The sequence below is a fragment of the Anopheles maculipalpis genome, chromosome 3RL (assembly GCF_943734695.1).
Source record: "Anopheles maculipalpis chromosome 3RL, idAnoMacuDA_375_x, whole genome shotgun sequence".
Classification (NCBI taxonomy): Eukaryota; Metazoa; Arthropoda; class Insecta; order Diptera; family Culicidae; genus Anopheles; species Anopheles maculipalpis.
Window position 1 is genome coordinate 74,354,685 of NC_064872.1, and position 23,583 is coordinate 74,378,267.

The window sequence follows — 23,583 nt, forward strand, 5'->3', positions numbered from 1 at the left end:
AAACGAGAGGCAACATTATTTAAAAACGCATCAAACACGACCCATCATAATGCCGGACGCTAAAACTGAGCTGGAAACTACGCGTCGATTTCTAAAATCACGCTTGATGATGGATCGTGCAACGTTTCACGGGTATGAAGCTGAAAGACAAAATATTCACGATCTGCTAGAGCGTACCGCGGAACATGGTGAATCGAACAGTGCGCTGCTGTTGGGTCCGAGAGGAATTGGAAAAACCACTGTAAGTTTTACATAAGCATTAAGTAGTTTGTTTCAGAAAACGTAGAGATTATTAATTGCTTCATGGCTCTCTTTACAGCTCGTTGTATCGGTATTGGCCGAACTGCTGACCAAAGAAACGTTCTACCGCAACTGTCTGATCGTCTATCTCAATGGATTGGTGCACATCGACGATCGACTAGCACTGAAATCGGCCACCGCACAGCTAAACCTCGAAAATGCTGTTGACGGTAAAGTGTTTGGTTCCTTTGCTGAAAATCTAGCCTTTTTGCTCGAGTGTCTAAAGGCGGGCGATCGGAAGAAATCGAAAAGCGTCATCTTCTTGCTGGAAGAGTTCGATCTGTTCTGCTCGCACCACAACCAAACGCTGCTGTACAACTTGTTCGACGTAGCACAGTCTGCGCAGGCACCGATCTGTGTGCTTGGCCTTACCGCTCGCTTGGATGTGATCGAGCTGTTAGAAAAGCGTGTGAAATCACGCTTTTCTCATCGTCAGCTATTTCTCCTACCGAAGGAAGATGATTTCGACGGACGGTTGGAATTGTTCGAAAGTTTACTAAAGCTTCCTACCGAGCAGGAAATGCGTGCGTTTGAATCGGCTCATCCTCCCATTCCTAGTGAAGCTCTTAATAATGACGAATTTACGCTGCTGCGTGGGCTGTTTAATCCACGCAAGTTTAGCTTCACATCGAAATGGGTAACGCAATGGAACCGACACATCGATAAGCTGCTAGAGAGCAAAGAAGTGCAGACGGTACTGCAAACGATGTACGATTATGACGTGCTGGAGGGTCCGTTTCGGATTTGGCTGTTTGAGCTGATTGGTTGGCTGGATGAGGAACATCCGTACCTTACCGTCGAAGCGATTCGAAAGCTGGGCGAGGAGTACGAATCGGACGATAAGGTAAAGCTGCTGATGGGACTGTCGGTGCTAGAGATATGTTTGATCATTGCCATGAAGCACCATTCGGAGATTTACGATCGGGAACCGTTTAACTATGAGATGATTTGGACGCGCTTTAGCAAATGGGCCAACAGTAGCTCGAGCATGAAGGGCATCGAGCGGCCAGTTGTGCTGAAAGCGTTCGAACATCTGAAGCAGCTGGAGTTTATTGCACCCGTAACGGGCGGCAGTTTGACGAAGGTGCAGAAAGAATATCAGATTCATCGGTTGCTGCTAACGTACGGTCAGATACGTCAGGCGGTTCAGCGTATGCCACTTTTGCCAACCGAAGTCAGCCAGTGGGAACAGAGTTCGCTGGTGTGAGTGGGGATCTCGATAAGGATACATAAGGAACCAAAGCGCATTACCCATATTACTATCAATAACGTGGATTGAAGATACGCGAAGGTTTTTTTTTAAATTATGGCAGAAAGGAAAGCAAAAAAAAAAAGAGACTGATAATGTAAATAATTGTAATACAATTTTTTAAATCATTTCAAATGTAAAAATGAACAAACCGAAAATTCAATACACAGACTTGCATGCCAAAAGATGACACAGAAATAAGAAATCCCCGTCGAAATCAAAAGTTGTCCCGAATTTGGGTGTCCTGGCAATTTTTGTTTATTTACAATCTTCCGATTAAGTTTCACAAGAGGTATAAGTTACTATTGTTCAACGAGCTGTGCTTCAACGAATGTGCTAGCACCGAATGTTTAAAGATTTTATGAACAATGAACAACAACAGAGGGGCCTCGCTGGAGTGAAGAACTTTACCGACTAGGGGGACTTCGCCCTCACGATCAGTAAAAAATCAATAATACCTAAAAAAAGCATATGCAACGAAAAAAAGGTGCGTCGGCGTCTGCATCGCGACATAACAGCTCATTTGCATCTGTATAATCGAGATACGGGCGGGAATTAACGCTTACGCGGATCGATGAACCATCACCGACGTCAACCGGGATGATATAAATACGATTCGAACGGTGCAACGGAAAGACAGTCACATACGCACCCTATCTCCAAAAGAAGCCTGCAATGAAGCTGGTCATTTTGTTTGCACTCGTTTGCTACGCATTCGGCAGTGAGTCGCCTGGATTCTTCATCAAACTCTCGAAAAGTGTACCCCGAATCGGAAGGCGCGGTGATTTGGAGAACTTTTTCCTCAAGCAGTCGAAAAGTGTGCCCAGGATAGGACGTCGTGCTGGAGGCTTCCGTGTAAGGCATGGGTATACTGTACCTGTCCCTTCGTAATATTCACTTCAATTTTTGCAGATGGAAGCATCAACCCCGGAAGAGAATGGTGCCAGTTGGTTCGAACGCTACATGAAAACATCCAAACGTCCCACACAAGGCTCACTGATACCGGACGATATGGGCAAATCGTACAAAAAACTACGTCCACTCGATCTCAACCACATCATTGATATCCTGTCGGATGATCTGTTCTTCGGGTCGGATCTAAAGTTTATCTCCTGGGAGGTGCTTGATGAAGCGCTCGAGGAAGATCCGGAACTGCTGCAGAAGCTTGCCTCGCTCGCCCGTGATAAGGAGGTGCAGCAGCTGAAGAAGATGTTGGGTGAGCATGGGGAGGAGGTCGTACAGTATGTTCCGATTGATAGGAATGAGATTGGTACGGCCAACAGCCGATCGTACATGTACCGGGTGGATAGAGCCGATCCGAACAAGGAACGTATCGAGTATCAGCAGTGAAGGCGAAACGACCTCGAATGAAGGAGTACACGGAATGCGGAAAGGGAGATATAGGCTGCGGACCGGATGGGGGCGTACGGAACATTAAACAAGATGGAGCTCGGTGTCTGTTTGTGTGTGTTGTATACTATTAATTAAATAAAGTGATATCGTGTTTTTTCAGAGCAAGTTAAAAATGATTATACTTACTGTTTACAAAAGGCAAACATTGAAGTTTGCCTAAGTCTGAACTAATTTAGTTTTGATTTTCTATTTATGTTATGATGTAATTGAAACTGTAACAGCAGTTGAACTCAATGACAGAACGTTATAAGCTTTCAAGTGTCAATAGAGCGCCATTTTTATTGCGGCTTACTTAGATCAAGTGAACACATCAGTAAGACAGGAAGTAAGACAGTAAGATAGGAGCTATGGTTGAAGTTGTTTGGTGTCATTTACATGATTCATTATTCAATTCACAAGCCCGTTAACCCATTCACCAAGCCTTTTTATTTACATCTGATTGCGACTAACTTTATGTAAGTCTTAAACATAAGTGTAAAGAAAGGAAAAATCCTTCTTTATTGTAAAAAAAAGCTTATTTGAATTGCTGGTGATGTAACCCACTTCTTACATCACTCGAAACCGTTGATTGATTGTGGCTACTTGAATGACTTGAATGATTTAAGACATCCTATCCGTACCCTAATATGACTACCATCACGAAATAATACATAAGCATCAAATGTACCAATTTTAATTTTCCAATGCAATCCATTTATCCAATCAATAGCCATTTGTCATCAGTTTGACACAGCTCTAAGCAAGTAGCCCAAAGGAAAAGGAACTACAGCGCACAAAAATGCACAACTTTGCATAAACTAAGACGGGAGAGTACGTCAGCAGCGAGAAGGAGGAAACGAAGGCAAGAAAAAAGACCGCTTTTTTGCCAGAAAATTGCTTCCATTTGTCGTGAAAACTGAGAATGCTTGTACGACAGGCACCCTACGGTTGTGGATGGCCTCCGCACGGCACGATCAACCCAAGTGTCACTGTCATTCGGTGTGCTGTGCCATGTCGACTCGTTGCTCCCGCACACGGCGGTATCCTCACAAACCGAGCTAGACTGCCTCGAGCAGACACGGCGGTGACCACAAGCACCTCACCTCTGTTGGTTTTCTCCGTTCTTTTCCTGCTTTTCTCGTTCGAAGTTCAGAAGATGGAGTTTTGTGCATTCCGGTTTTACTGGGACGGTTTTGGAACTGTACAGCGGGAATCGCTCAACCCGCAGGCAGAATAAAGGTTGCGGTCTGGCTACTGAGTCTACCGGGCTCGGTAATTGGTTGGCTCTTGGATCGGTCTAGAATTGGTTTCGGGGGAGAGCAGGTTCTCGGTATTATTGCCCGCCGGGCACTGATTTTGCAATTAACTGTGGCTGAGTTTCGTGCAGAATGCGAAATGTTGACAGCTGCCAGGGCAATGGTGACGGAGCTGCCTTGAAGTGACCGAAGCCATGTTTCCCGGTCGTGGGGTCAGACAAAGCGTCTAGATTCTGACTGGGTTGCAGCGCGTTCTGAAATCCTCTTATCTGTTTTAAATATCTAGAATGGTTTCTGCGTTGTAGAACTTTAAGACAAAAATATTACTTCCGAGCATTGAAAAATCAGTGTTAAACATGTGCAAAAACTTTCTCCAAATTCTTAAGGAATTAGTACAACGATGTATCATTTTAGTGATGAAGCGATAAAATTGATAAATTGAAATAATGTAAACCATGTTTTACCATGTTCACATTTGCGAAAGAAGGCGTGGCTACGATACAAAATGAACTACAGCTACAGGTGTGGTCGAAATTGTATGGTTAGAGTGTAGGAAACCATTGGTATTCCATTGTTTCTTACATGTTCGAAAGCACAACAATTAGAGCATTTTATTGTAAAATTTAATAAAAACATTTAAGTAAAACTTGTGACTAATTTAAGAGTAAGAATCGCAATAATAAAAGCATAAAGCTTTTTACAATAAACTGTGAAAAATCTTAATTTGATTTAAACCATCATCTCAATGATATAAATTATAGTTGTTCAAATAAATATTGAATTGTTTAGTCGGGACCTTTACTTATATTCATCTTCAGTACACAAGAGGACCCTGTCGGCTTTGGACATGAAACTACAACTATTGTTGGGTTAAATACTTAAAAGTGTGCAGTTATTCAAAGGGTAAAAACACGAAAGATTAGGAATCAAGCATAGTGACAACACTTTAGTTTCATGAAGTTTTCCATAACTTGTTTAAAACTTTTTAAAATGTACTTTTTTAATATTTCGAATAGCGTGGCCGTATTGCTATTTAATCGATCTATGAGCACGGTAAACACCTGAAACACTTGGCCGTTAGAATTGGATTGAGGATTAATGCGACGAAGACAAAGTACCGCACAGCCGGTGGTTCAGACCGTGATTTTGCCCGACTCGGAAGCTGATGGAATCGCCCGATCGGACAACGACCTAGGTAGCTAAATTTGAAGGCGCGTTTTTCAGGGTAATCGTGTCTACTACGGGCTCCACAAACTCCAATAAATAATGTATAGGACAGTGATCGCGTTTGGCAGTCCACTATGGGTACGAAGCCCAGCGGTTTTACGGCGACAGATATCCTGTAAGAAAATCCAGAACAATACGATGATTGAGGCCCGTGATGAAGACTTGCCAAATTCCCCGCTAAACACTCAACAAGCCTTCCGCCTCAAAAGGACTTCATTTGGCACTGGGGGCCCTCAACCTCCACTTAGCTTATGGCCTCCCCGGGACGAAATACGTCACTGGCCTCACCAGCAAAGTGCTCGTCAGTGACCCATCTGGTACGAGGCGTAGAGGAAGACAGTGAGCTCGTTGGCTGTATAAGGTGGATCAAACCTGACGGAAATCGGATTAAGTCGTGGATGAACGACTTCTGAAAGAAGTCTAGAAAGTTTACAACAAAACCAAACAAAAAATCTAATAAGAAATTAAATAATTCACAACGCTTTAAAAAACCTCTATCTTTTTTTTATTAAATTATACTAATGGAGACGCCTGGCATGTTGTACTGAGCATGATCAAAGGATGTTGAGTTAGTGAATATAATAGTATTAAATCAATTGAAATGTAAATAAATGTTGCTTAGCAACTAGTTTTAAATAAAATCCATAGTAAAAATTTGCTGAAGTTAATTAAATATTAAATAAAATTACGCCTGAATTCACAGCAGTTAGCAGCATCAATCTTTCCACACGCTTGTAATTTTACACGCTTGCAGATTAAGATCTCATTAACCCTTCGAAGCTATTTTTAAATTACAAAATATACAATTATCCTTCCAAAAGGAAAATGAAGATTTCATTGCAACCGCAAAGCTTTCAGGGTTTCCTTTGTATTGTCGAACGATTAAACACATAGATTTGATTGATCCAACGACATGCTATTATGCAGTCAACAGTGTGGTTTTAACTCGTTTGCCAGCAGCTCCAGCTGTCTTACCCGCAATCGAAAAGTAAGGCGTTGAACCACATGAACCAACCCTAACACCCAGCTTGTCCTTAAATCATGTAACCCTAAGTTTGAAAAAAAAAAAAACAGAAGGAAAACAAGTGTTTTTAACGCCATTTTACAATGCAATGTATGGCTCGAGGGGCCCAACAATGTTTGCCTCTCTCTCTCTCTCGCTTTCCAAAGCTGTAATGGAGATGCTTAAATGAGGGATGTTTCACCACAAACGATCCACCGTTTAAATGCAAAGGAAGCAAAACGATCGACATTTATTAGTACGAAATTGAATGTGATTACGTGCGGAATTGGTGGGCTGATGGTAGCAGCTTGAGCGTGCGCGCGCACCCATCGATGACGACCGCTTATGGGTAAACGACGATAGCTTTATGATCTTCATCAGCATGCACAATGATAGTAGTTGCCCGGCTGTGCATTCTTCTGTTGCGTTGGATCGCCTTTTTGGTGAAGGGCTACTAGTGGCCGATTATGCTCGATCATTACCGATCGTGATGTTGGTGTGGCAATGTCAAGGGAAAACGAAGGAATGGAAGTGTTGGGTTGTACATTTCTTTGATTCTGGCACGTGGTGGTTGGCCATTTCTTTTTTTACTAAACTTGAGAATAATAAACACGTGTCAAAGATGAATGTTTAAATGATTAAATTACACGAACCCGCGATGTTTTGAGGATCGAATTGGAACATATTGTGAGGATATGATATGGTAAGAAAGAAAAAAAGCCAATCGGACGCTTTAAATTGCAAGAAAAGTATAGAAAAGAAAGAATCTGAAGGATGGAATCTCAAGAACACAATAGGAGTGAAATAAATTCCTTATCGTTGAACAAATTTTTCATTTTCGAATTAAAAATTTGATGCTAAAAACTGTAATTAAAGAATTTTAGAATAATTTTTAAAAATTCATAAAGCTTAATACAGCAACGGAACTAATCAAACCCTAAAAGACAACGACATGTGAGACACGAGCTAAAGGATTAGTGGCCGACAGTTGGTAGCTGCTTTCGATTGCCTTGAATCTCTTCCCGAAAGAACCGCACCGCACCATCTTTTATTCATGTTTTCAAAGAAAGCCTTTTTGCTTTTTGGCAGCCAAAACACGGTAAACATGCAAATCACATTCTTTCCAAGGCATTCGCTACCACAAAAAAAAAAACGGCCCACAAAGAAGGTCTAGACGTTGGTGCTGGTTCTTGCTGCTGGTTGTGAAAGGTGTGTGTTTTAGTTAGACTGCCATGTCCATTCCACCTGAGCGACTGCAGTCGCCGGCCGTCGATTGCAGCCGGGATGCAGGGCAAATGAGTAGTCAACCCCGGTCCCAAACTCCCTGTTGAAGTTCGTCTATGCAGCATATCATTATCGTTTCGTTTCGATTTCGGATTCTGGGAATGGAGGTTCCCGCACATCAAATTGGCGTGTTCCGGCATTGACGTGAGCTGCCGATCAGTGTGTGTATGCGGTGTGTTGCTGCCTTTTTTTTGTTGCTTCAGTTTTGGAAACACGAAATTTGCTTTCTTTTGCTGTCCGGCCTTTGGCTTCAAGGTGCATCGTGCAACTGTGTGTTTGATAGGGTTTTGTTTGGTGTTGAAAGCATTGGATTGTATTCATGGGTTGTGCATTAATTTTAAGAAGGAGCGAAGGATCGATTGATCCGCAGCAGGACAGGAGCATATGTTGAATATGGATGTGCGATTCCTTCTGGAGTTGTAGGAGCTAAGCGTCCCTAAAGGAGGCTATTAGGTGGATCGGGGTTTGTGTTTGAATAAAATGCTCCTATGTTATTATTATCTATGGAAAGTGAAAGCAACGGGAACAATATTATGCACAAAAGGATGTGTTTCTTGACTTGCCTTTTTTAACAAGTGGATATTAATCTGTTCATTTAGAATATAAAATAGCTACAGCAAAGTATGTAAAATTAAAAAACCCAGTAATGTATTCACAAGATTTAAAGACTGTCATTTAACATTTGGTATTTAAGGAAAGTTAAATCTAGTTTTAATTTATAATATTTTAGTGGCGATTTTAAGTTATGAGTCTAACATTTTTTCAAAAAATAATTGTATGAGAAGTCAAACGTTAAAAAGTTAATACATATGTCAGCTTAAAGTCAGCTAATATGGGCCAAAACTGCCAAGGAACGGTTACTGAGGAATGGTTTTTACTAGGAGTTGTATCGTTGAATGTCTAAATACGATACACCCATAAGACCGAATACGTATGACCTGTGAATCAAGCAAGAAATAGTCTAATAAATAGGATAAGATTCTGCCCATCTACCAGAAAAATAGAACAAAAACTGATGAGGCTTTATTTTTGCAAAATTTGGATATCAAATTGTCATATGATAATTTGTCAGCATGTGGGGCTGACTACATTAATGAAGAATTATTTATTTAAGCTAACATCAGTTACATCACACATCACATTCATCAGTAGATGAATGTTATATGAGGTTTAGAAAGAGCTGAAAGGTTTAGAAAGAACTTTATATTCACGAAAGCAATTTTTTTATTTAGATTTTTTATAAATTCAACGGACCGCAAGGCGCTGTTCAAGCATGCTAAAGCTATTTTAATTTAAGGACACAAATGCTAACCAAGACAAGACAGAAGTCAAGTTGAGCTCGTCACGAACACCCTAACAAGAATGACTCTAAAGAACCGAAACGATCTCCTAGCTCGAAGCGTTCTCTCCGGCACGTAAAAGTTGATCGCGAAGATCAGAGAAGGGATGAAGGACCTTAGTATATTACAGGCTCCTAGAGCGGCTCAGTGGTGTAGGCGGCAGCGGGCGAAGGGTCTTCAAAAGGCAGGACCGTGGTTCAAATCTCATCCCGACCGTCCTCCCGTAGTGAGGACTGACAATTCAACTACGTGGTGTTGGCAAGTGGCACCTTAGGTCGTTAAGCAAGAAGAAGGCACCTGAGATTATCTTTAGGTGGGTCAAGGATGACAGAGCCGCAGGCTACCACACTACGAATTTTTACTGTACTGCTGATCGAACCAGCGAACTTCAGCACGAGCAGAGAAGACGCTTCCAGCAGCCAGGCAGCAGCTACTGCTCACTCCAAGGAGCATTAACGTTCGATGATTGATGTAATCAGATTGTAAGCATCAGGAAAGATGTCACTCGAATGGAAATGTACTCCTCGACGCTTACTTTCAGGCTATTTAGTTTTACAATTTCAACTAACACTTTCTTCTCCTAATTATGAAAGGGTTCCCTATCTGGGATGCGCTCGGTTGTTTCATTAAACTGCGTTCGGAGGTCATCCAAAGCTTAGATCATCAAAGTACAAGAGATCCAAAGTCTAGTATCAAAGTACAAGAGATCCACTTTCAGGGTGTATTCGGACGTTTCGTTATCAAGTCTATGAGAGCGAAGTCCTTACCATAGGGATCTCATGCCTTAGTGTTTAGGGATTTCCTTTTAATAACCGTGAAAGGGCACCTTATAACGGATGAGCTTGTTTGTTTCATTGCATTGTGTTCTACGGTCATTCAACGCCTAGATCTATAGGACCATCTCGATAGGACCAACTAGTGAAATGCAAGATTACGTTCTTAGTAAAAAATACCACGATACAATCGGTATCAAATCTCAACCAGGGGAAGGTATGGCTATACTACAGCTCCGAGCAAAAGGAAGTAATAAATTGCAGGCTATGGCTTCCTGAGGTTGTAATGCCAAACTCTACAGCTAAGGAGCAGGCCAAACAAGCTGCAAATAGCAAATCAGGACCTCTTAAGAATGTCAGAATGAAAGATGAAGAAAAATGTATAACTTCTTGACATCTAATACAAAAATATTTTAATCAAATTCTTGTTGATGCATACGTTTCAACCGCAACCTGGCACTACGACATGTATGTACCTTCCTGGGGGTTCAGTTATCAAAATCTAATCTGCTCCATTTGATCATTCTTTAAGTATGCGATAACAAAAATTATTCAAAAGTACTTTAAATCCCTTCGGCAACGTAAAGAAAACGAGTGAGGGACAACATCCACCTGGTAATAAATTCCAGCTACATTTTTTCGATTTCATTCGCCATAGGGCAACCGACGGGAAGTCACCAAAGAGAGTTTGAAACCTAGAACGAATCCACTACCCCACTTACCTTTTATTACCCCCCCCCCCCACCCCTTTTTTTTCGCGTATGCCCCAACTGTGCATGCAATTGCGCTGCACACGCAGCAATAGGGGGCCTTATCAAATATGTAAATGATACGCTAGTGCCGACCGTAGTGCTGAAAGGTGCTGAAGCGGGAAAACTGCAGTCCGGCATGGTGCCCATTGCCGCAAACGCAATGCAAACGGGACGAGCGTGTACCGCCCAATCGCGAAGGGGTTTGCGCACAATCGCTCAGGTTCCCCCAGCCCCGGGGGGGTAGTGCGGGCGGGCAAGGGCAGAGAGTGAGTGTTTGGGGAGTGGGGGAGGGGAAACAAATTAGCATATCGCCTCTTTTTCGCAAAAAGGTTATGGTGCCTTGAGGAAACTACGGAGGCTATGTACGCATTCGGCCTTTACGGTTCGTCCGTTCCGCCGCGCCAACCAACTGCCCTTGCCGTTCTACCGGTTTTTTTGTTGTTGTTGATGAAGGGTAAGATTTTGCGGCCATTTTCAAAGATGGAAATTTTGTGCGGCCAGCTAGCGAGAGCCCTTCCACTTGGTTGGGTAGTTGAGTAAAGTATTGAAATGGAAAAACAAAAGACACAGAGCATGAATAGTTTAATCTTTACGGGCTACTAAATGAATTATTGCCTATGTAATGCCTATTTCGAAGTATTCTTAAATCTGAGGAAAATTTTGAACAACTCATGAGTGCACAGGAACAGCTAGACAGTTACGGAATAAAATCTAGAAAAATAAGAGAGGAAAATCAGAAATGGTAGAAATTGATGCCACTTAAGGCTGTAGCAACCAAAAAGGAAACTGGTTTTTGGAAAAAGTTTGTGTAAGGACTAACATGCTTATTAAAGGCAGAAATAAAAGTCTTGCGTTATGCAATAATACATCCTTTGGAGTACTAAAACCATCGACGTAATGAGGGACAATGAGACGACCACTTGGTCATTGCTAGAAGATACGAAGAACATTCCAAAAGATCGTTGCTAGAGGATAGTTTCCAGCATTTTGGAGAATAAGTCCTTAGGATAAAGATTAGGATAAGGATAAGTAACAATCCTTAACAGTGCTGCAGGGGCTTCGGTGTATTCAAAAATGCATCGAAGCCTACCACAATCGCTTGTTCCTGCTCAGTGCGGGACTCTCGGCAACGCAGACTCCTTATTTAAATGATGTGGCTCTGGACGGAGCATTTTGAGGGGTTGATTGCCCCTCACGAGTCTCTTCACACCCAGCAACAGTAATGTAAGGCACACAGGCAGAGAATAGTTCATCTCGCCACAGGTTTCCCTACGTGCCTGACTTCATCGGCCTTCCGAAGATCATACGTTCATTCGCATGATGTCCAGACTTATATCGAACCATTATGCGATGAATACGTATCCTCGACGTATAGACCCCGGGCTCTTAGCAGCCATTCGGCCATCAGGAAGATCCCCGGCAGTACCGATACGCAACATCCTGGGTCAGAAGGACTACGGCTACGCGCGGATTCTATCTGACTCCGTCAGAGGGATGGGAATCTCCCTTCTATTCCTTCCTCTTCCTGTAGATAGTAAGGAGCTATTGTTTGTGTTGTTTAGTGTAGTTTGTTATGCTTTTTGTTATTATTTTTTCATATTTGTAGTTGTACATTTGTAAAGCACAGAAACATCGACGTTCGGCTTAAGAAGGTAACAAAATTAGGTTAAGGAGATCCACAATCGTTGCTGGTAGACTTGCCAGGTGGCGCACTGTTGGGTTTAATGCTACTATAATCATAACAGGCGAGCTCATTCGGTGTAAGCTGCCTTTTTTAATGGGAGAAAGAAATGTGCTCTATACACACACAGCATATAAATTTAGTATGAATTGTATCCGTTAGTAAGAATAGTTTTGAGTTTTGAAATACAATTTATTAACATTCAACAACACAACCAAAACATTCCAGCGGTTGATATTGAAGATTTTTACGTACAATCAAATGCAATAGAAGCTGAAGCTGGTAAAGTTTTGGTTTTATTTCTGTGAAACTTTGCTCCAGAGGTTAGAGCATTTGATTGCAAGATTTTAAGCGTTGGACATTGTTAAAAAAGATTTGTTTTTCTTGTCTGAAATACCTAATGACTTCCATCCGGCGCTTCCGACGGCGAATTTATCGTCGGTCAAAAAGACGCTCAGGTTGGCCTCAATAGCAGCAAAGTTAGGGCATGAAAACAAAGTTGATTTGCACATCTCTATCGGATGACCTTATTTATTAATTAATTGGTCTATAAAGAGATTAACCAAACATGGCCTTCAGGACATTGTGAAGAGTTATGTTTTACTATGATTCTGTAGCAAAGGTGGAAGAGCAATTTTTTATGACTGCTGAAGGATGGATGACTCGGAGAAGAATGGCAATTGTAGATCAATTTTAGACTGTAGGATTAAAAACCCCAGTTATTAGTTTTATTGTCGTTATGTCTATTTTTTAGTTGATGCTTCATCCAACAACATATTGCTGTTGGTATCCTGCTATCCCTTCTTTGGTCTGAGTAAGTCCTGCATCTAGCATTTCAAACTGAACATGAACTATAGTAAACCAAAAGCTAAAATAAAGACCACAACATTTGTGCATTGATTAAAAAAAAGAACAGAAAAAACATGGCCGCCAACGTGTACATCCCACTGGAAGGATACCGCCATCGTGTGGCGTAAAAAGAAATCGTATCGATCGGCGAGAAATGCGTAACGAAAAAGAACCACCAAGCACTCACGTTGCACACGATATTATCCGGACGATAAGAAACCCCTTACCGTGATGGTGCATCGTCCATCGGAACGGTTTGGTGTAGGTCGTCGCTGAGTTTGAGGCCACGCGGTTTTCCGCGCACCACATGGCGTGGCGATTGTGGTGCGTGGTGCGAATATAATAATTATGTTCAACGTCGGCTGGCGGTGGGCAAATGCCTTCGGACACTTCGGTCTCGGTAGGCGCTGGGTCAGGATTTCTGGTCGCCCGAGTGTACGGTGTGGCTAATGGATGGGATGGATATGAGGTGGTTTTTTCTTCTTCTTCGGTCTTGTATGTACGCGCAAACGATCGTTTCATATTGAGTAATGGGTGGCTTGCAAGGAAGTGGAGTTTTTTTGTGTTGCGTCTGTAGTACAAGAAGGTTTCCGTCCTTTATCGTATCTATCGTATCAGTATTGCCTTTGCAAAGGAACCGGTTCCTTGGGCGGTGAACGTGGACAAAGGGCAGAAAACCCAACTGCACAGAGAACCTACGCTGTCCCTATATTAGAGGCCCATACATCTGGGGAAACGTTCTGCGCCAGCCAATATCAGTAACATGTGTGTGTTTTTTTTGTTCGATTTAATTTGATTGGAATTGAACAGCGTACAGGACCGCCCGACCGTCCAACCAGCAGCAGTAATGGGAAAGGATCCGCTCGACTTTTTTTCTTGTATCGTTCACCAGAATAACGATTCAAACGGTTTTGCGGCTTTAACGGGCACATATCACGCACAGCGAACGGTATGTTTTCTTTTACTCGCTTCAGCGTATTGGCTCACTTTAACCCGAGAAGGTTACATGAAAGTTGAAAATGAAAACAGGAACAAACCAGCTAAACCATGGTTAGGTTGGTAAGGGAGGTAAATCAGGATAAAGATCCTGTTTGAAAGTGATGATTATTATTTAATATTATGAAACGGCATCAAATAAACTAACTAAAAAGTAATTATTTTAATAGTAATAGAATGAACACTAAAATGACCAAAAAATAAACGTTGTTAAAATTTCGAAAATTTAAATTCGAAGCAACACAGCAGCGCTAGTTGATGACACTGTCTAACAGATGGCGCTAACTGCTCACCTACTCGCCGCTAGAGGGCTATTTGAAAGCATTTTTTTGCTTTTATCAACTTCTTTTCTTGTTTTTTGTTTAGAAAATAATTAGAAACAAAACAAATGATAAACTCTGCTCATACTGCATTGCATCCTTGGGTGTTTGGTTTCTTATTTCGCCGTGTTAATACATAAAAGAAAATTGATTTTCGCCCTTCCAAATGTGCCGCACAAAACGGACAAACATTGGGATGTGGTCCCGGATGCAGGTTAGAGTGACTTTTCGCCACCATATTTTTCACCTTCGTTCCGTTGTTCTTCCTCGTAGTTTTTCCACCCATCCGGTGCCGTCTGATTACCAGCATGTAGTGATGTTGTAAAATTTAAATAAGCCCGTTTATATGCACAAAACGGTTCGCTCATTATTTTCCGTAACATGTACATTTTAATTGAAAAAGCTTAATGGCGGCTAGAAATCTGTGGTCTCCCTCCCTCTTTCTCTCTCTCGCAGGTGGCCCTAGCTAGGCGTTAGCAAGTCTCTGCCAAGGAGCAATGTGAGGCTTCAATCTGGAAGGGTAGAGCGACGGGTAGTCGGCCGTAACGATCAACATTAAATCGATTAAGGGTTTGCCGATGCAGCCCCGAACGCATCAAGGCGAAAATGCGTGCGTGCCCGTGTATGTGTGCGTGCGCTGATAGGATTGAATAGAATATAAAATTAAATAATAACACCACTGCAGCGTTTGCACCGATTCTTCCATTGGTTCGGCGAATTTCGCCAACTCTTTCGACAAGCATTTTGGTTACGCTTTTTGACATAATCGATTGGCCTCTTTGCTTTGGAAACGATCGCTTGAGTGATAATGATGATAGCGATGAGAGAGATTGTTAATTTTGCATTTTTATTTGATTACTTTCCAAGACAATCAAGGGATGCTCCTCGATGTAGCTTTGGTTCAGGTCTCTTTTACGGGTGGGTAGAAACACCACATTATCATGCTTTCCCACATTAATTCTGTTCTATTCCCGGATGTTCAAAGCTATTACAAGTAAAAAAAGTGTTTTGAAAGATTTTTCACTATTCATAAGCGCTTCGAAGATTTGGGAAAAGAGTCCCAAACGATTGGATTTATGCTCATCATCGTACGCTCATCCGGCACCGGTCAAGCCGTTTTCTTAAGGGAGCGCTAAAACATATCCACTCGACGTGACGCCATCCTTGACTGGGTCCAGCCCATGCAAAAGGATTTCGGATCCTCAGGTCGAGTGTGTTCGGATTAACGTCCAAGTGCGCCTCATAGAGGCGCACACCGATAAAAAAAGCACCGATCATTCGCTTCCTTCATCATTAGACAGCAGTGCAGCATCCTTGACGCAGGATTTCTGGTGTGGTGTTGTTTTTGAAGTTGAGTTACACGTGTTTTGGTACTCAGGGACCCTCAATACGGTCAGGTATCGGGAGTATGTTATTGCAAACGGATTGCCGCTATGATGGGTCGGTTTGACTGAGAGCGTAAAATCAGGTCATTCCTGGTTGATGCAAAAAACCGAACGCAAGAAGGATTGATTGATTGACAGGACTAATTAAAAAGGACCGAGGTGCAGGTTTTGTCATTCGTGCATCCCGGACACCGCGTGTTCTTTTAAGATTCTAGAGCGGTATTGTAGCAGTAGAGCCCTTCCCGAACAATTATTCAAAGGTTTTTGGCGCCTTTACACCGTCGGTGCTCCTTTCTTTATGGAAGGCTCAAAGAAGAAACAACAACAAGCGGTGGCATTTGACATTTTATTTGTTACAATTTGTGTAACGCGCGTTTTCCTCAGACACGGATTTTTGTTGTTGTTAAATTGTTATTTAGCTCCTTTCTTTTCGGATCTTCTGTTCTGAAGATCACGTGATTGATGTCGGCGTAGTTCTGAAACATAAAGGCCGAACATGTCAGTGTCATATATGTGATCATTTAGGATAAGGGATGCACATCCACGCGGGTGGCACTTGACAGCGGTTGCCACGATCAGGTGAAAAGGAAGTTAATTTTTACGAGGCTAATCAAACGAATTATTAGATTGTGAGCGCCTTCCGAGTCGAGTGACGTTTACGATTGACGGGAAAAAGGCATGCAGGGCGCCATGGCAATGAGCATTTGATGAAGGGTGGTACAGTGATGATTGTAATAAATCCATTCAAATCTTTTCTGATCTATTCTTATTATATTATTATTATATTATTCTTCTATTCTTATTCTATTCTTATTTTATTCTTATTCTATTCTTATTATATTCTTCTTTTAAGTTCTCTAACGGGAAACAAAATCTTTTACTTATGCGCTTAATAGAGTTGATAAAATTACATTTTCTTTTTTCATAAAATCAATGTGTTCGAATGTCTTAAACAAATATTTCAAATTTAAGCCAAAGAGTATTCTGTGTGAGGTCCTGAAGTCCTTTCCAAACGCCAAGTGACATTTGCAAAAAAAAAGAAAAAAAAAACAAACGAAAAATCGATCAAACCATAACCAATCCAGCGAACGTCTCCAGTTTGTGTCATTGTTTTTGCTTGGATGCAATCGACCGACTTTGCAACAAACGGAGAAAAACAGCACTAATCCGATTAAAGTGTTGTTGGAACCAGCGGGTTGTTTTCGGTCAAAAATTTTCCCTCATCATTTTCCCCTTTTCCCAACTCACTGCCATTCGCCTTGCCAATTCTAATAGTAATCCAAAAATCTACTTTTCGGTCATCATCGCACGACGGCCCTTTACGGACAGGATGTAGGCAGGCGACCTGTGAACTGCTATCAGACAAACCGAGATGTCTCAAGTACGCACGCCGTCTTCAGGGTGAGGTTTCGTGTTGTTTTTGTTTGTCCCGAGTGGTGTTTTTCTTCTCGAATGCGTGTGCAGCTAATCTTCGCATCCTGTGGCAAGGTTGAAAAGGTGCTTTCCTAGAGGTTTTACACGAGCAGGTAAACAATTGGAGGAGAAAAAAGTCTCAACGCGTTCGCGAGCTACGTCGCTTACGAAGGATTCGAAAAGGCACAAAAACAGAATGATTTCTAATATCCGTAAAATATTGTATTATACTTTTTTATGAAACCAAAAAAAAAAACACACTTTCTCTCCCAGGCGCAACATTTTATGATGGATCGCTGACACTTTCGTTTCCTTCCCAAGGAACCCTCTGCGGAACATGTCGAGAGAAAGGCGTGGAACAAGGCGAGAGAAAAAGATCGGCTCAGAGAGACCCTATTAAAATGTAAAAAGGAAGGATAAATCTGTCTTGAGAATGCTGTTAGCGAACAGAAACCTGCTTCGGTGAAGTAAAATATTACATTCTCAGCGAAGTTTATGAGCTAGCTGGGTGGCTACGGTCGATAATTTGTAATCGATGAGATTACCGTTCCCATCTTATCGTGGTGTCCTCGTGTCCTTTTCGGGTGTGACGATCGTCCGGCCCCGTTTCTTCTTGTCTGCCGTCCCTTTGTACTTCGTTTGCCCTTTCGCACGTACAAAATAATAGGGAAAAATGTGCCGAGAGGGCACGGGCGTTAGAATTTGTCACGCATCTAACGTAGATCACTCGAAACCGGGCGATCCCTCCCGTGAACAAAGGGTCCGATCGATCGACAATTCCTGATCGATGCACGCCCTCGCTAGTGGCGATGAACCTGAGATCAAAATCGAACCGGATGGTCAGAAAGTTTGGTTTCATGAGATCATTAAAGTGCTATTTACGATTGTAAATAGGCTTCTTGAAGGGTACTGTTCATAGAGCGGAATGAGCAAGTAGCTGGTTGAAGTGGTCATAAAACGGGTGTTGGTAATGGGATTTTTTACGAGTTGTTTTTCCTCCCCGAAAGGCAATACAGTATAAGTGCTGTGCTTGGGTGCAAAGAGTGCTATTAAAAGGTTTAATAAATAAATAAAGCAATGGTTAGCCAATAAAGCGAAAGATCACAGGTTGAAGACGTTTTACGAATGCTCGAAGTAACATTAAAGTAATCATATGCATTAAAGGAAATTACGATCTCGATGATAACGAATTATATAATTATAACAAAAGTCTTAATTTTCAGTCTATTTTATTGGCGTGACAGATTAAAAATCATAACGCCTGGATGTTGTCCAGGTTCAAGTAATGGGTAATAAGTTCAAGTAATGGGATACAGATTGCTCCTTATTACTTTTTACTCAGGAACTCTGCAGTGCACGTGCAGAAGCTCAGAGATTTGTTTGTTTTATGTTTCAATTTCCAAGTGAGCAATTGATATTATTAGACCCTTTGCAATTATCTACTGTAGAAGATACCGGCTTTAATCTCTTACCGTGAGCAAGAAACGATTTTGTTATCCAGAAAATTCAGTCTAGAGTACTTTTAAGTTTTCTAAGATGTCCAAGAACAACAGGCGAGACTCTAGAGGCTCTAATCAAAGAGATAAACGTTAAAAAAAATATGTGTACCTTATATTAAGATCCTACCAATCTTCAAGACCTGACGTAGCTCTTTATCACGCGTAAAATAAATAGATCAGTAGAGCTTTCCTAGCAACTGCTTAATGTGACAAAAAATTCATAAAGGAGATGATACCGGTAGAATCGAAACGTTTTGTAAAAATATATAGACGGAAACTCCAGTCTCCAAGTCCAAGTCCAGTTCCCTCCATGTCACCAAGAAGTCCAAGAGCCACAGACGATGACGCGAGAGTCTCGGATGAAAAAGGTAAACGTTGTCGAAACATATGTTTCTCGTATCAAGTTCCTAGCAAAACTCAAGACTTAGGCTTGACCAAGTACATGTCCGATGTGAAGTCTCTTCTGGATCTGCGGATCTGGATGCGGTCTTAATTTTCAACTTTCCCGGGAATTAAATTGGTCTTTTGTCATATCCTGAGCACTGCATACTGTGACAAGAGATCAATAAAGGAGATGCTCCCAGTAAAATAGAAACGTTCTCGCAAAGACGACCAGAAGAATGCTCCTCAGATGTGGGTTATATTAAATTGAAGGTGAGCTTCAAAGGGAGAAACCTCCAATGGAATAAATAAAATAGATTTATTCCTTTAATGCCTGAAGAAAACTTTTCGATTTTAATATATTCAGATGAGTCATTTTTTATTTAAACATCGTACGATTCTTCTTCAGCGCCTTTCGAAATCCTTTCCTTCAGTAAAAAAGGCATATTAATAAAAAAAAAAAAACAGCAACAGAAACATCAACCCGCACCAAACCAAACATCGTTCCGTCCGTCATAAAACCGCTTCAGCTGCCTTTGCACAAAATCTTCGCTGGTGGCACCGGTTGGCGGCAGTACGTTCGACGGCACATTTTAAATAATTCCGATTCATCCTTTCCCGCCAATCCGTCGGCTACGCCGTGCCTGGCCGGCCTTTTCGGCGCGGTTTGTAATTTTTTAATTAGGATACACTCCTCGGCACGGGACTGGGACTCGTATTGCCGGTCGTATTTTTATTTATTTCCTTTCTTCGCGGAAGCGTGCTATGGACGGTTTGGTTGCTTTCTGCGTTTTGCACACCTTTTCTCACATCGTTAGCATTTTTTGGACGATGGTTTTTGGTGGTGGTTCCACACTGTTTAAAAAAAAAAGGTGACCCTGGTGACGTTCGATACGGAAGGGAGAAACAATTCATTGATAAAACTTTTACACCGGAAATGGGTTTCACACTCGGCGAACCACCGGTGACCGTGGATCAAAATCTAGCCTTAACGGTACCCACATTTGAGAGGTCCTGAATATTCAGCCATCATTAGGCCTTTTGCTTTTGGCGCGAAACACCCCACCCAGAAGTGTAATGCCAACTGCCGATCATTAAGAACGTTCGGTCCGGAACGTTGGCATCGCTGCCAGTCACAATGTAGGGATTTCGTTTCTTCGACGCCCGCAGGCGACCACGAATTCGTCGGACGGGTCGGATTTCTAGGTCTCCGTGCCCTGTTACTCCCTCCCGCTTCGTGGTTTGGGGGGTCCGCGTCGGACGGCAGCCCGAGAGCCTCCAGGGAAATGCCGCACAAAACCCCTTTCTGCTGGCGCCACTGGGCGTGACGGGGATTTCGGAGGTTTCGGCTTGGCTTTTATACATGTTTATAATGGACAGTGCTCTAGAGCACCGTGAGGATTTGAGAGGAGTCTTTCGAAGCCTACCTGCGCTAAAAAGCCGAACCCCGAAAAGTCATCCAATCTGTTTAAAGCGTTTATTTAATGATCGATTCTTCAAATTGGCAAAAAAGTACCCCATACGAAGTTTGGCTTGTTATCGTAAATGTTAAAAATTCTGCATTATGCGCTCTTCTATCGGAAATGCTTCTAACAAAATGCAGTCTAAAAACTCGTTAAAAATGCAATAAACATGGCACATAAACACAGCACCGCAATGTAATAATGCAGGCTTCTCTTCGGCATCATTAAAAACTGAATCTTGTAATTGCTTTACAGTTTCTCGTAAGCTTGAGACCGTCCTACTTCCTTTACGCTTTAATTAGTGCTTTTGCGTTGGTTTAGTTTTGGGCACTTTTCAGACGCTCCGACCACCAAGAACGACACATCGGACGGCTCGAGGCGTTTAAGGTGATAAAATGTAGCTTAAAATCAAAACCCGAAACACATTGTTTCCAGACAACTGTCATTGGAAAGTTGTTTTGGCGTTGAAAGATGCTGCGGAATTACTTTTAACACGATCACCACCAATAAACGTACACCCCTAATAAGCATTGTGTGGAGTGGAAACTCGAACAGAGGGCTGTTTTATTGCCGATTTTACCTGGAACCAGCAAACCTAACTCATATTGATGTTTATTGTTCAAATTTCTCTTATTCTCGTTCCTAAACTCGGCGTGCAGTTTGAACATTTATTCGCAAAATTAAATTTTCTGCTTCAAATATACTAAGACCTGTACCTCGCGTTCGATTGCCACCTGTTTTTGTATTGCATTGCAGTATACAACAAGCCCGCAGTAGCCTGTAGCTGTGGCCCGATTTTAATTGTCCATTAATATTCATAAAAATATAAATTAGCCAACAGCACGGGTGTTGGTGGGTGCGCGCACGCTTAACGACAACGTTAGAGCGTACCTACGGCTCCCATCTCAACGAAAGCTACTGTGTTTCTGCTACTGGTTTTAATTTTTCCCTGCCAGCGCAGTGTATCTAAGCGCTTCTCTAGCAGCTTCCCGGGGTTCGTCGCTAGCTGTACGGTGTGCGCGCATTGAAGTCTTTCGTTCCATAGCACCGATCGGCGCACGGATGAGGCTGTAAATGTACGAGAAGCGTACATACACACCGGTGTACGATGAAACGAAGCAAAGTATATCCATCGATGGGTGCGTCGATCGTGATCTGATCGTAAAAAAAGCTTCACAGCCACTGGGCAAAACGGAACCGTGGCAGAGTGGGCTGATGGGTGAAATGGTCCGGTTCGAAGGTCTCTAGCGATATCGATTGATCGATACGAGTCGATCGCGAGTGGGCGGTCAGGTTGAGCTAACCCCTCTCCTATACCTCCCCCTGCCCCTCTCCCTTAATTTTCCCTTCGCTCCCGTTCGTTCGCAACACGAACAAAAAGTGTTCTGCACGCCAGAAGGAAATGGGAGTCTAAAGCCATTTACATGCATGCATGACGATGCGATATTTGGCTGCGCTCTTTTCACCGGGAGCTACGGCTATGACTCTTGCTCGCCCTACACAGTTGGTGCAGCCGCAGAACCAGTAGCACTCTATAGATACAATTAAATCTAGTAAATTACTGTGATTAGTAAGTATCATATAAATTACAACATATGGAAATTTATGCTGATGAGACCCGCGGTGCTGGCAGCCCGCTGGTGGATCTTTGGGATGGTGTACGCTTTCGGGCAGGTTTACTATTGGGGCTGGGGATCGCTACCGAACGTACACGCAAGAGTACGCTGAATGTAGTGAAAGATTTTTTGTTTTCGTTGACGTCCTTCACGGCTTACTTTCCTTGGTTAAGCTTCATGATCTCTTAATCAGATTAGCCATCATTAGCTGGCTAATAGTGGATGGTGTGCATAATATGTGCTGCAAAAAAAGAAGAAGAGGAGGAAAAAAAGCAGTAAAATATTTTGTGCTGGTATGAATAATGGCATTTGCTCCCCGATGGCTGTTCAAGGTCGCTTGGAAGGTTGTTTCGCGAGAGGAATAAAATGGACATTTCTTCTAAATTTAGCATCATTAAATCATAGGACGACAAATTCTTTGCTCTTGAAATTTCGAGCTCATTCCCTAAATAGCGTTAATGAATATTTTCCTTCAATTAGAACGTTCCCCGAAAGACGAGCTTAAATAAATGTAGTACAAAATATGTCCCGGATAATCCGTTCGTCACTTTTATTGGGTTTAATGGTTCCCTTTCCTCCGTCCCTGTGCACCCTCCGAACTCTACAACAAGAACAACAAGATCACAAGATCACAGATCACTTCGGGCCTTCGGGCGGCGTGTTTATTCCCTTCTCTTTGCCTTTACGCGCCGGCTCATCCAATTTCTCGTCCGCGTCCGGGAGGATTGGAAAGATTTATCAAAGAAACGAAGCCGATCCCTGGCGCCATCGGCTTAGGACACCGGGCTCAGGTGGCTGCTTGCGGTACCGGTACCTTAACCGGACGAAGGGGCGAAGATTCTGGCTGACCAGCAGAATCGTTTTTGCCCCTCCTTAATGATTTCTTTCGGCCGAGTGCGGGAGTTTTGGGTGCGCTTTTTTATGATTTGTGTGGCGGAAGATTTAGTGAGCTATACTGATGATCTCGCGGTCTCGTTTGAGACAAGACGCGGGGCTGAGATGTAAATCATTGGCGCTTTTGACGCTTGTGCGCTATAATGTTTCGGGTCGCGGGGTTTTGTTTGCGTGTGTGTGTGCGTATTGAAAATAAATGATGATACACGGACGGTGACGAAACCGGTGTTCGTATTGAGCGTTTAACCGAGATGATGTTTGGATGTGGGTCTTTAGGTTGAAGACAGGAGTAAGTTCTGAAGACACGTGTATGGTTTTATGTTCATTCACATTTAACGAGGCATAATTATGCTGATCGCAACGTAGCTGATTGAGTAATTTCTTTGCTAGTTAAGAGTAGCCGAAGATAACTGGCTGACTGGAGGGAGATATGCGATGATAATACTTGTACACAGACCGCAGTGAGATCTGGCTATTCAACCAAGTTAAGGCAAGGCGTAGAAGACTTTT

General features: G+C 42.4%; 3 protein-coding genes across 5 annotated transcripts in view; 2 read left to right on the forward strand and 1 right to left on the reverse strand.

Annotated features, from left to right (window-relative positions):
* The window catches only part of LOC126562508 (G protein alpha o subunit), a 287,823-nt gene that overhangs the window by 100,508 nt on the left and 163,732 nt on the right, over positions 1–23,583 (reverse strand). Inside the window, exon 1 of one of the 3 annotated variants that reach the window (XM_050219035.1) lies at positions 20,986–20,992. The exons of the other annotated variants lie outside the window; for them this stretch is intronic. Within the exon in view, the coding sequence (XP_050074992.1) occupies positions 20,986–20,989 (4 nt within the window). The 5' untranslated portion in view covers positions 20,990–20,992. Of the gene's footprint in view, positions 1–20,985; positions 20,993–23,583 lie in introns of those variants that run through there. 3 annotated transcript variants of the gene reach the window in all.
* On the forward strand, positions 50–1,508 carry LOC126563627 (origin recognition complex subunit 4). Its single transcript, XM_050220271.1, has 2 exons — positions 50–241; positions 320–1,508. Exons 1-2 carry the CDS (start codon positions 50–52, stop codon positions 1,505–1,507), a joined length of 1,380 nt encoding a protein of 459 aa, XP_050076228.1. The 3' UTR covers position 1,508.
* Positions 2,225–2,899, forward strand: LOC126563047 (uncharacterized). The gene is made up of 2 exons (XM_050219655.1): positions 2,225–2,404; positions 2,462–2,899. The coding sequence occupies exons 1-2, from the start codon at positions 2,225–2,227 to the stop codon at positions 2,897–2,899; spliced, it is 618 nt and encodes a 205-aa protein (XP_050075612.1).

What these genes read in the sequence shown, in the direction of transcription:
- LOC126563627 (XM_050220271.1), top strand. Translation starts at nt 50, where the DNA reads ATGCCGGACGCTAAAACTGAGCTGGAAACTACGCGTCGATTTCTAAAA. An exon ending in GAGGAATTGGAAAAACCACT is followed by an intron (nt 242 to 319) that starts GTAAGTTTTACA and finishes CTCTCTTTACAG; the next exon opens with CTCGTTGTATCGGTATTGGC.
- LOC126563047 (XM_050219655.1), top strand. Translation starts at nt 2,225, where the DNA reads ATGAAGCTGGTCATTTTGTTTGCACTCGTTTGCTACGCATTCGGCAGT. An exon ending in GTCGTGCTGGAGGCTTCCGT is followed by an intron (nt 2,405 to 2,461) that starts GTAAGGCATGGG and finishes CAATTTTTGCAG; the next exon opens with ATGGAAGCATCAACCCCGGA.